The 13,302-nt window shown below is 42.6% G+C and overlaps 1 protein-coding gene across 1 annotated transcript; it reads right to left on the bottom strand.

Annotated features, from left to right (window-relative positions):
* Window positions 1-6,804: 6,804 nt before the first annotated feature.
* LOC137838311 (uncharacterized) lies at window positions 6,805-11,238 on the bottom strand. The gene has a single exon (XM_068647561.2). It carries the CDS (start codon window positions 11,236-11,238, stop codon window positions 6,805-6,807), a length of 4,434 nt encoding a protein of 1,477 aa, XP_068503662.2.
* Between the last annotated feature and the right edge of the window lie 2,064 nt (window positions 11,239-13,302).

The raw sequence follows: 13,302 nt of genomic DNA on the forward strand, positions 1-13,302 counted from the left end.
AATGGGAAAACACTTTCATGGAAGATGACATCCCGACTTGTAAAAAATGTGTCTACATCTATATCAAATAATTTGTATGCTTTTTGATTGAGAGGATAACCAATGAATATGCACTGTCGAGCGCGCGGATCAAATTTCTTCTTAGGTGAAACAACAGTTGCATAACATAGACAACCAAAAGTTTTTAAGTGAGAAAGTGAAGGTGGGCGATTATATAGCATCTCAAAAGGTGATTTATTTTTTAGTAAATGTGTTGGCAAGCGATTAATGATATATGTGGCGGTTAAAACGCATTCCCCCAAAATTCTAATGGTAAATGAGACTGAAATAGGAGGGCTCGTGCTGTGTTTAAAATGTGTCTATGTTTGCGTTTTACTACTCCATTTTGTTGAGGAGTGACACACAAGTTCGTTGACATTCTATACCTTTTTTTGAAAAAAAAATTACGCATAGAAATAAATTCCAATATGTTGTCAACGCGGATGGTTTTAATAGATGCCTGAAATTGATTTTGTGCAAAAGTAATGAATGATTCTAAGAGATGTTGGGTTTCAGACTTGTGATTCATAAGAAATAACCAAGTACATCTAGTATAGTAATCGATTATAGTGAGAAAAAAAACGTTTTCCAAAATGAGATGGGGTTTTATGAGGACCCAAATGTCACAATGCAATATATTAAATGGAGAATGAGATTTTATTGTGCTTAAAGGAAAGGTAGCCTTGTCTGTTTAGCTTTGGGACAAATAGTAAATTATGAATGAGAATGATATTTTTATTCATAGGGATAGGTATTAAGGAAGATGCAAGTTGTAAACACGTTGGAGAAGGATGTCTGAGGCGCTTGTGCCATAAATCAGGGTCGGTCGATATTTGAGATGCGGGGCTTGGTTTGGAAGAGGGGACATGTAGTATAAGTGTGTTGTTTACTAAAGCCAATCATCCTCCCTATAGCCAAGTCCTGCAAAACACAACCATGTGGAGTAAAAACGACACAACAATTTAGTGAACTGGTTATCTTACTAACGGACATGAGATTTAAATTAAAAGAAGGAACACAAAGAACATCTTTGAAAGTGATTTTTTCATTGAATTTAATTGTGTCTGTAGATGAGATGAGCATAGTTGAGCCTGTGGGCATATTAACATTCAGAATAAATGTTGATGAAGTGTGTGTGAAAAATTGTGAATCATATGCAATGTGATCGGTTGCTCCGCTATCCAAAATCCATGGTTTCGTAAAAGCAGAATTAGAAGAGAAGTTAAGGGCAAACAGACCTGCAGAGCTAACAAACGTGTCACTTTTACCGTTATTGTTGAGCGAGTAAATAGTCTTTGCCAATTGTTGAATTTGCTCGGCATTGAAGTCTTGTACGAGGTTTCTATCGGACTCGTTACTGATGCCTTCTTTGCCAGACATGATCTTTTATTTAAGGGATAAAAATGGAAAGGCTGTCAGGGCACCAAAATCGGTGCTCTAATACCATGTAAGAAAATGGTACAAAAAATGGTAAGAAGAAGAGATGTTTCTTATTTTCTTATGTGTATGGTTACGTTACTTCATGTATAGGAAATATATAGGGAGTTTCTCTCTCCAAATTACAATCTAATTAGGTAGGGATACTAATCATAAGATTCTATCATTATTAAATTAATTGCATATAATTGGGTACAATATCGTACAATATTGCATACAATAATTGCATATAATTTGATAATTATTATTTCCTTAATAGGTTTTGAAAACAAAGTCAAAGAACAAGTTAAGAACACTTGATGTACCAAAAAGTATTGGATTATTACAAAATGTTAACAAAACACTTTTCTATTTGATGTTTTCTAGAAGGAGAAGAAATTATTTCTACTATGTGCATATTTGTGATTACTTGTTATTCCTCTTGCGCAAAAAAAAAATGTATGAACATTCAAATTAATCAGACTCTAGACTCTGGGTGAGTGATTGCGTAATGATGGTTTTAAACATTTTTATACCTTTATTCAAATGCAACTCATTAGAGGCCTATAAAATAATTTTGTAAAATAAATCTATAAACTAATTATTGTATAAATGAATAAACTTATTATTATGGATGACGTATCATAATTTTATTTTTCTCATGCCAATAATTTGAAATTAGAAGAATGTGAAGAGTCAATGAGGTATTATGACAAAATTACAACTGTAACTGATGCAATTGAATTATAAACCGAAACTATTTTGGTATATTAAAGGTTCGTTCAAACCATAGTCAACGTTTGAATTTCAATTTCATTGTATCTATTGTAGAAAACCCAAAACAGTAAAAAACTTGAAGAAGAAGTGTACCTGAGTGGAAAGATGGGGCCCAGGCACGGTCGGTTGATGAGGTATAATTGCTGATGTGTCGGTCTTCTTCTCTTTCGGTCGGTCGCTCCTTCTGGGTGTTTCCTTCGGTCGGGCGGGGGAGGGTACCTGCGAAGGCACTCCGACGCTTAAGTAAGTATGAGATTCTAAGTGTGGTTTAGTAAGTGAATGAAAAACGTACCTTTCTCTGGCTTGAGCATCGTGTTTATAGGATTGCCTAATGGGCTTTCTACCCCTTGGGCTCAGGGTGGTTATCGATAGGTCTTACCAATCGTGCTCCGGAATACCTAGGGAATATACCTTCTTCACACGCGTATTCCTTATTTTCCGGAGTTGTATTTTAACTACCTTAGTTTTGTCACGCGCCCTCACATTTATTATGAGTTCGGTTGGTCGGTCGGCCACGTGTGTTCGTCCGGTGCCTGCCGGTACACTTGCCCCCCAGGCTCGAGGTGAATAAATGCCGAAGAGTCGTAATGATTGTTGTGTCTTTCGAGGTGTCAGGCATTAAATGTAACGGAATGACGGGACGTTCGCTTTTTGTCGAAGACGGCGGAGATGGATCCGGCGGTGTGGATTAAATGACGTTTCGACTTCCGACTGATATGGATCGTAGGATGAGAGGGAATCTAACGGATGGGGGTGAGAGGGAAATGCTATAAATAGCGTCCCCAGTTGCAGAGAGATCACGTTTCATTGAGTTCGACATCCGAGTTGCTCCGATTGCCGAGTCCACATTGCGAGTTGTTGCGCTGTACGAACCATAGTTGCCGACCGAGGTGTTAATTTGTGAACGAAAGGTTAGTTATGTCGCAACTTTCTTCAAATAGAGTAGGGAGTAGAGAGTCGGGTGAGAGTGGGGAGTCATCGTCCGGGAGTGACGAAAGTACGAGTGGGTCCATGGGTCCGAGCTATGAGTGGGTAGATATTAGCGTTAGGAATACACCCACTATCTTTAAAAAACCGGACGACCTTGATAAAATGATAGCTAGGGCCCAGTCGTGCGGTCAGGTTTACCCTCAGATATTCTCATTGCTGAAATATGTGGGTACACCGACCGTGTCTGTCATGGAAGGGAGAATGCTCCGGTAGATTTCTTTTATGTTTATAGTACGTTATTCGCTGATTTGAAAGTGACGTTGCCGTTCGATGAGTTCACGATGGATGTGCTACGGTTTCTCAACCTAGCTCCAACCCAACTTCATCCGAACTCATGGGCGTGCATGCAGGCCTTCCGAATGGTGTGTCAACTTTTTGACTTGACGCCCAGAGCGAAAGTGTTTTTATTTTATTATAACACACATTCGTCCAACCCCGTAAGTTGGGTGTCGTTGACCAGCCGTCCGGGGAGTGTGCGTTTTGCGGCCTTCACCACGTCCTACAAGAACTTCAAGGAACGATATTTCAAGATATTTGTGGAGCCGGACGACCGAGAGTACTTTTATAATAATGGTGTTACCAAGTTTCCATTCCATTGGACCCAGAATCCGACTGTGCTTAACGCGAGTTCTCATGCGGCTCTGTCGGCTTTGGATAAGGCCGTTATGGTGGTGTTTGACCAACTCCCTCACAAGTTACCTACGAGGGAGATAATTTCGTTATATGCGTCGTCCGATCCCTGGGCGGATTTTATTGGTATGTGATTGTAAATTTGGTTTGACTGAATAACTTCATTAATAGTGTTTAATTCCTGTGTGTTTTGCAGAAATCATGAGTCGGGCGGACGCTTCTTTGCATGAGTATATGAACAAGCTGCGCCAGAGTAGGGATGGTCAGTCGGCCTCTGTCGACACGGCCGGGGTGTTGGCGGCAGTGCCGTCTACAACGAATCCTGCGGCGGGGGCCTCGGCTGCTGCGAAGAAAAGGGGTCTGCCTCCGAAGGGAAATCAGGACGGCCGAGCTGGGCCATCCCGAACGACCTCTGAGCCAACGCTGTTGGCGGTCGGCATGGACATAGCGGCCCACCTGCAGGCGGAGCTGACCGCCGAAGAGAATGAAATTTTTGCCACCATCCCTACAACTAAACTGATGGTGGAAACATTAGAGTTACAAAGCCGGGCGCTTATGGCAAGCCGGACGGTGGTTGAAGAGCTCGAGAGAGTGACGACCGTTACCATACCCCGGTTAAAGAAAGACGTGACCGAGGCTACTCAAGCCACTAAGATGTCGACCGAGAAAGCCGAGAGGTTGAAGGTCCAGTTGGAGGAGAAGCAGACGACCTTAAGCGCAAGAGGAACTCACGAAGAGTCTTGAGGCGCAACTGAAAGGAGGAGCCGACCGGGAGGAGGCTTTAAAAGCGGAAGTGGCCAAGTGTCACGACTTCATGCTTCGCATTAGCGAAGAATACTTCCGGTTGGGCATCCAACAAGTGGCTTGTCTGCACGGTACGCCACTGGAGGACGACCGCTATGACATTGAGAAGATGGTGGTCGAAGGAAAACTTGTGCCGACCAACCCTGGCGACATTAATGAGGAGGGTGAGGCGGAGACTCCGGGACCACAGCCGGACGCTTCGTTCGAAGAATTAATGAATATTCCATAGATAATTGCTGGACCCGGCATGTGGGCATCGTACAATGGTTTTATTTTGGATTGCTGATTGACCGGATTGGTATATTTGAACCTTGTGTTTGTTGTAAGTAGATTTTATTAATTTGGATGCCGGCCGAGGCGTAGTTGATTTCGTTAGCAATAATGCGAATGTCGAACGAGGTCTGGATGATTCTGAAAAAAGTAATAAGTTAATCCTGATGCCGAACGAGGCATAGATAATTGCGATTTCGTTAAAGTAATAAGTTAATTCTGATGCCGCACAAGGCATAAATAATCCTGACTACGTTAAAGTAATAAGTTAATTCGGATGCCGAACGAGGCATAAATAATCCTGATTACGTTAATGTTAATTCGGATGTCGAACGAGGCATAAATAATCCTGATTACGTTAAAGTAATAAGTTAATTCGGATGCCGAACGAGGCATAGATAATCCTGATTACGTTAAAGTAATGTTAATTCGGATGCCGAACGAGGCATAAATAATCCTGATTACGTTAAAGTAATAAGTTAATTCGGATGCCGAATGAGGCATAAATAATTCCAATTACTAGTTAAAGTAATAATTCGGATGCCGAACGAGGCATAAATAATCCTGATTACGTTAAAGTAATAAGTTAATTCGGATGCCGAATGAGGCATAAATAATTCTAATTACGTTAAAGTAATAAGTTAATTCGGATGCCGAATGAGGCATAAATAATTTCAATTACGTTAAAGTAATAATTCGGATGCCGAACGAGGCATAAATAATCCTGATTACGTTAAAGTAATGATTCGGATGCCGAACGAGGCATAAATTGAGTAATAAAAGGAATAGGAGATTTGGATTTTAATTTATAGTGCCTCGTTAAAACCTTCTCGGTCGTAAACCCTCCTTAGGGAAAAACCGACCGAGCGAGGAAATAGTACACTTTTATTATTAAGTTCAACTGTAATAAAATTTGAGATGCGTGGCATTCCACGTTCTCGGTATGTCCTTCCCAGATAAATGTTCTAAGTAATAGGCTCCGTTGGCTGCCGTATCTGCTATGCGGAATGGTCCTTCCCAATTGCTAGAGAACTTGCCTCCTTCCTTCCGGGCGCTACCCCGCATTCGCCATACTAAGTCGCCTTTGTGGAATTGTCTTGGTTTGACCTTGGAGTTGTATCGTCTGGCCACCCGAATTTTGCATGCTTCTTCTCTAATTCTACACTTGTCCCGAAGTTCGTTGATGAGATCGAGGCCGACCGAGAGACTTTCCTTGTTTAGATCAAGATCAAGGGTTTGTCGGCGGAGAGAAGGTTCTCCAATCTCCACGGAAATCATAGCTTCAGTACCATATGTCAGGCTGTATGGCGTTTCTTGTGTAGTCGTTTGCGGAGTACAACGATATGCCCATAAGACCTCTAAGAGTTCTTCCGTCCAGTTACCCTTGGCTGGGCCGAGACGTTTCTTGAGTTCGTTCAGGATGACTTTGTTTGCAGCTTCTGCTTGTCCGTTTGTCTGCGGATGTTCGACTGAACTGGCGATGTGTTTGATGTGGAGCTTCTCGTAAAATTCAGATAACGTCCGGTCGGTGAATTGCCGACCGTTATCGGTGATGATGATCTGTGGAAGTCCGAAGCGGCAAACGATATTTTTCCATACGAAATTTTGAACATTGCGGGCGGTGATCGCAGTCAGAGGCTCGGCTTCGATCCACTTGGTGAAGTAATCAATGCCGACCAGTAAGAATTTACACTGGCCTTTACCGGGGGCGAAAGGGCCAATGATGTCCATACCCCATTGGACAAACGGCCAAGGTGATAGCATAAAATGGAGTTCCTCAGGTTTTTGGTGGGACAAAGTGCCAAAATCTTGGCATTTAAGACATTTTTGGACGAAACTGATGCATTCGCCTTGGACGGTCGGCCAGTAGTATCCGGCTCAGAATACTTTGGCTGCCATTGTTCGTGCGCCAGAGTGAGTTCCGCAAATTCCTTCGTGCAACTCTCGGACGACATAGGAAGCTTGGTCGGGCGTCAAACATTTAAGGAGTGGTCGGGTATACCCTCGGCGGTAAAGGTCGTCGCCAATCAAGACAAAACGGGCGGCCTGCAGCTTCATGGTTTTTTCGCCGGGAGGACTACATGTGCCGTTAAGTAAATATTGCTTAATTGGGGTAATCCAAGTAGATTCCGTGTCGGTCGTGAGGCATTCCTGTAGATCGATGCTTGGGCGTGCGAGCGTAACATGGATGACCGACCTATGCATTCCTTTACACTTCGTCGTCGCTAACCGGGACAAGGCGTCCGCGCGAGTATTGTGATTGCGTCGAACATGCTGCATGGAAATTTCAGAAAAGGTGCTCATCGACTGTTTGACTAAGTGATAGTAGCGCTGTAGGAAGCTTTCTCGGACTTCATATTCGTCATTAAGCTTGCCGATGACAAGCATGGAATCACTTTTACAGATTAACTTTGTTATTTCTAATTCTTGAGCGAGGCGTAGTCCGGCTAAAATGGCTTCATATTCCGCCTGGTTGTTTGAAGTTTTGAAGTCGAATTTGAGGGCTTGCTCGATGACAATCTCGCCGGGGCCTTCCAAAACGACTCCAGCGCCGCACGACATTTCGTTGGAGGAGCCGTCCACGTATAGGATCCATGATGAGTGTGCAGTCTCGGCTGAGGAAGGAGTGAGTTCGGCTGCGAAATCAGCAAGAGCTTGCGACTTGATGGCTCCTCGCAGTTGATATTGAATATGGAATTCGGATAGTTCTATCGTCCATCCGATCATTCGTCCAGCTAAATCTGGCTTAGTGAGAATCTTGACAATGGGGTAATTTGTCCGGACAATAATACGATGATTTTGAAAATACATACGCATTCGTCGGACGGTGATGATGAGAGCCATTGCTACCTTTTCGATCGTTTGGTATCGGATTTCGGCGCCATGGAGGGCGCGGCTGACGAAATAAACTGGTCGTTCTTCAAAATTAATTTCTTGCACTAAGACTGAACTGACGGCTTCGTGTGAAACGGCGAGGTAGACTATAATGGGCTCTCGGGCGTCCGGTTTCTGGATGACCGGCGGGGAAGATAGAAAAGTTTTCAATTGGAGGAAAATTTCTTCGCATTCGGTCGACCACTCAAAGCGAGATGCTTTTTTCAATAGTCGGACGATGGGTCTCGTTCGTTCGGCAAGTTTAGGAACAAATCTGGATAGAGCGGTGAGTCGGCCGATAAGTCTCTGAATTTCCTGAATGGAGTTGGGACTTCTCATTTCGGAGATAGCTTTACATTTCTCGGGGTTAGCTTCGATGCCTCTATGAGTTAGCATAAAACCTAAGAACTTTCCCCCCTCGACGCCGAACGCACACTTGTCAGGATTGAGTCGCATCTGGTGTTGGCGGAGTGCCTGAAAAACTTCTTTTAGGTCGGCAATATGTTGTTTGCATGAGTCGGACTTGACGACAATGTCATCGACATAGACTTCAACATTCCTGCCGATCATGTCGTGGAATACATGGTCCATTAGTCTTTGATAAGTGGCCTCGGCATTTTTGAGTCCGAAGGGCATAACTTCATAGTAGAAATTATTGGAATCAGTCATGAATGTTGTCTTCTTTCGGTCGGCCGGGTGCATTTGGATTTGATTATAACCTGAGTAGGCGTCAAGGAAGCTGAGGATGTGATGACCGGCCGCTCCATCAACGAGACGATCAATGGTAGGTAGAGGGTAAGAGTCTTTTGGGCATGCCTTATTGAGGTCCGTGTAGTCAACGCACATTCGCCATTTTCCGTTCGCTTTCTTTACCATAACCACGTTGGCGAGCCATGTGGTGTAATGGGCTTCCCGAATGAATCCAGCTTGTAACAATTTATCCGCTTCGTCACGTGCGGCTTGACGTCGTTCCTCGCCTAGATGTCTTTTCTTTTGAGCTATTGGCCTAGCCTCTTTATACAGTGATAATCGGTGAGTGATAACCTGTGGGTCTACGCCAGGCATATCAGCGGCCGTCCAGGCGAACAGATCGGCATTTTTAACAAGTGTCGTACCGATGGCCATTCGGTCGTCCGGTTTCAGCGAAGTGCCGATGTGCGTAGTGTGGCGATCATCGCGAAGCGGGAATGGATGCAAGTCTTCTCCTGCTTCCATACGGGGGTCGTCCATACGAGGGTCGAGGTCAACAAGGGCTATCATCTGACGACGGGACATGTGCCGTCCGGAACGCCGAGTGGGGGATCGTCCTCGTTTTTGTGGGACTCGGTCGTCCGGATTGGTCGTGTAGAGTCGTCGAGTTGGCTCACTTTTCAAACTTGCGACATAACATTCTCTAGCGGTTTTTTGATCGACATGGATGGTTGCAATGTCGTTAGTTGCCGAAGGGAATTTCATGGCTAAGTGTGGGGTGGAAACAATGGCTTTTAATCTGTTGATGGACGGACGACCGAGCAGGATGTTGTAGGAAGTTTGGGCGTTGACCAGAAGATATCGTACGTTTATTGTTTTGTGGAGACCGTCTTCCTCACCAAAGGTTGTATATAAATCTATATACCTCTTAGTGTCGACCCGTTCACCTGAGAACCCTACAATTTGTTCGTTATAGGGTTGAATATCTGATTCTGGGATGTGCATTTTCTTGAAGATTTCCCAGTATAATATGTCGACCGAGCTACCTTGGTCGACCAAAGTCTTGGCAATTGCGAACTTGTCAATTTCTACAGTGATTACCATAGGGTCGTCCTGGGCTGGATCTATGGCTGTGAAGTCGTCGTCAGTGAAAGTGATTGGAGGTATGTGTGGACGCCTCCTCGTAGTAGCGTGAGCGGACTGGATGTCCCGGAGATGTTTCTTTCGGGCGGAATTTGAGCACCCGCCGCCGGCAAAGCCCCCGGCTATGTAATTTGTTTCGTGGTTCGGTTCGCCCAAGGTAACGGGTCCAGCAATCATGTTGATGACTTCGCGGACTCGTTGGCGAGGGCGAGCGTTTCGGTCGGGACTGGTACTGCGGGCGCGTGTACGCCGAACGGGGCTTTCACTGCGTTTCCGCGAAGCCTGGTTATGGTCAGTTCGGCGTTTGTAATCGTTACGGTATGATCGGTCGACACCACGGGATGGACGGTCGGTACTCCGTGGTGGGGATCTTGAATTCCTTGTCCTCTTGACGAACTGCTGCAAATGGCCAGCCTGGATGAGCTCTTCGATTTTGTCCTTCAACGCTTGACAACCTTCGGTCGTGTGACCAAAATTCCGATGGTACTGACAACGCTTAGCAGTATCTGCATTCGGTGGTGTTTGATACTGTTTTGGTGTCGGAATTAAATCCGTTTGCAGTGCTTCATCTAGGGCTCGTCCCCTCGGCACAGTTAAGGGGGTGTAACTGTTAAACCTGGGGATTCGGCCTCCTCTGTTCCGGTCGGACCTTGGGGTGGTTCGGAGGGTTCGTTCGGTCTCGACTTCTCTTTCTTTGTTCGGGGTTTGGTCTTTGAAGACTCCGGATCCGACGGTTTTGAACCGTTGGTGGTAATCTATGTGTTCTTCGATTTGCATGAATTTGGTTGCTCGAGTTCGAAGGTCTTCCATGTCTTGAGGCGGCTTCTTGATGAGACTCTCAGTAAAACGGCTCGGCGGGATGGCCGAGACCAAATGATGCAATGCAACTTCCTGCTTGAGTCCTCTGATGTGCATACATGCTTTGTTGAACCTATCTAGAAAGGTTCTGAGAGATTCACCTTTTTCTTGTTGTACCGCTAGGAGAGACATGGAGGACATGTGATGCGGTCGGCTGGTGGCATATTGAGTGGAGAATTTTACAGTTAAGATGTCAAAGTCGTCAATGGAGTTCGGAGGCAGCTCTATAAACCAGGTAAGGGGTTCTCCCTGGAGGGACGTGGGGAATACTTTACACCACACATTGTTATCTGTGGTATACAAAGTCATTTGTGTCTTGAAGACATTTAGATGCTCGTCCGGGTCGGTCGAGCCGTCATAGAGTTTAATAGCGAGACCTCTCCATTTGTTAGGAAGTGGTGTGGTGATAATTTCGTCTGTAAAAGGATGACCCCTTTTACTTGACTTTCTTTCGACCGTTTCAGCTCTGGAAGCAGGATTGGTGTTGGTCGGTGTAAGTATGCGAGAGGCGGTTAGGTCGGCCGTGTGGGATTGGCCTTCTCGTTCGGGATTATCGACCTGTCGTTGGAGTCGTGCATTCTGTTCTCTCAATAAGGCGATTTCTTCTTCCTGGCGGCGTTTGTCCTCTTCGTGTTGACGATGGTCTTCCATCCCCTTTTGTCGCAGTTCCTCCATCTGAGTTTGGAGGGTTTGAATCATAGTCATTTGTTCGGCCATAGCGTCGTTGTTGTTTCTTGTCGCAACCATTATAGCTTCAAAGATTGAAGATTTGCCTCGGCCCCACGGTGGGCGCCAATTGTACCTGAGTGGAAAGATGGGGCCCAGGCACGGTCGGTTGATGAGGTATAATTGCTGATGTGTCGGTCTTCTTCTCTTTCGGTCGGTCGCTCCTTCTGGGTGTTTCCTTCGGTCGGGCGGGGGAGGGTACCTGCGAAGGCACTCCGACGCTCAAGTAAGTATGAGATTCTAAGTGTGGTTTAGTAAGTGAATGAAAAACGTACCTTTCTCTGGGTTGAGCACCGTATTTATAGGATTGCCTAATGGGCTTTCTACCCCTTGGATAGGTCTTACCAATCGTGCTCCGGAATACCCGGGGAATATACCTTCTTCACACGCGTATTCCTTATTTTCCGGAGTTGTATTTTAACTACCTTAGTTTTGTCACGCGCCCTCACATTTATTATGAGTTCGGTCGGTCGGTCGGCCACGTGTGTTCGTCCGGTGCCTGCCGGTACAAGAAGGATTGATCAATCCCTAAAGTATCACACATTCAAGAACTTCCATAGTTGGGTGAGTATACGTGACATTGCTTTGTATAATTTTCTTTATTTGGAGTACTTATTTGAATATATATTTTTCCTGAGATTTTGTTCTCTTTATTCAAGAATAGTTATAAAGATTTCACCCAATGACCTAAGAATAGTTTTTCCTGAAATTTTTTTTTCATTAGCTAACCCTTGCTTTTTCTTGTTATGTTGTGAACTGCGATGACTGTACTACATACACGAGCAGATGATCATTAGGTGTCAGAGGGTCTGGAGTTCTTTAAGATGTAGTTTTGAACCTTATATTGTTAATATTTGTATTCTATAAGTCATAATCTTCTAATAGAAATATTTTGAAAAAAAAAAACTCCAAGTCGTATAGAAATCGGTAAAACTTCTATTATAATAATTAGATATATTTTTTGGGATGTTACAACTTTTTGTTGTATTAATTAAATGAATAATTTTTGTATAAATTAAATTAATTTTTTGTTGTATAAATTAAATTAAATTATTTTTGTATAAATTAAAGTAACTTTTTATTGTATAAATTAAATTAATTTTTATATACATTAAATTAATTTTTGTTGTATAAATTAAATTAATTTTTTTAATATTATAATTCGGTTTATTAAGATTTAATGTTGTTATGTAATCTGAATGAGAATTAAAGTTTCAGTTTAAAAATTGATAGAATATCACTTCAAATTTTGAAGAGTTAATTAATAAAAGGATACATAATTAATAAAAATATAGAGAATTAATAAAAGAAGTTATAATATTTTTGGAAAAAAAAAATTATTACCGTTTAAAAATAATTTTAGGATATTGCGTTTTTAATTTTCTTTTTCATTGAATATCTTGTAATAATGTAGATTTAGATTTTTTATTTTTATTTTTTCATTATTATGTTGAATTAATGGTTATGTTGTAATAATTAAGTACCATACAAATTTAGAAGTTTTATTTTTTTTTCTCATTGGTTATATTTTAATAATTAAATATATTTAGAAGTTTTTATTTTTCTATGGTGTTTTAAAAAAATATTGGTGCTGCAGAGAGAGTAAACTTTTTCATTTTTCCATTGGCTATTTTAAAAAAAAAATTAAAAGGTTATGGTGTACAAAATAATTAGGTGCTGCAGAGAGTAAAAAATATGGGGAGCAGATTGGGCCAACTTTTTCTAGAAAATTACAAATAGTGACGTGGGGTGTATGAATAGGGACTGCAGAGAGAAAACAATTGTGCAACAGAATGCGGACTGTTTCTTCCTGCACCTCCATATCTTCTTCTGTCACCTCCACACAACATGAAAATACATTTTTATCCTTTTTGTGTCATCCTCATAGCCTAGTTTCTGGATTATATAATCCAGAACACATTTGAAAAAAGACTTCTGGATTATATAATCCATAAGTTAAATAAGACTTTCGGATTATGTAATCCATAAAAGAATCATGCATATGAAAAAAGGCTTCTAGATTACATAATCCGGAAGCTAATTATAAATTTGAAAATGACTTTCAGATTACGTAATCTAGAATAT

Source organism: Phaseolus vulgaris, chromosome 4 (assembly GCF_051622355.1).
Source record: "Phaseolus vulgaris cultivar YP4 chromosome 4, ASM5162235v1, whole genome shotgun sequence".
Lineage (NCBI taxonomy): Eukaryota > Viridiplantae > Streptophyta > Magnoliopsida > Fabales > Fabaceae > Phaseolus > Phaseolus vulgaris.

What these genes read in the sequence shown, in the direction of transcription:
- LOC137838311 (XM_068647561.2), bottom strand. Translation starts at nt 11,238, where the DNA reads ATGGTTGCGACAAGAAACAACAACGACGCTATGGCCGAACAAATGACT.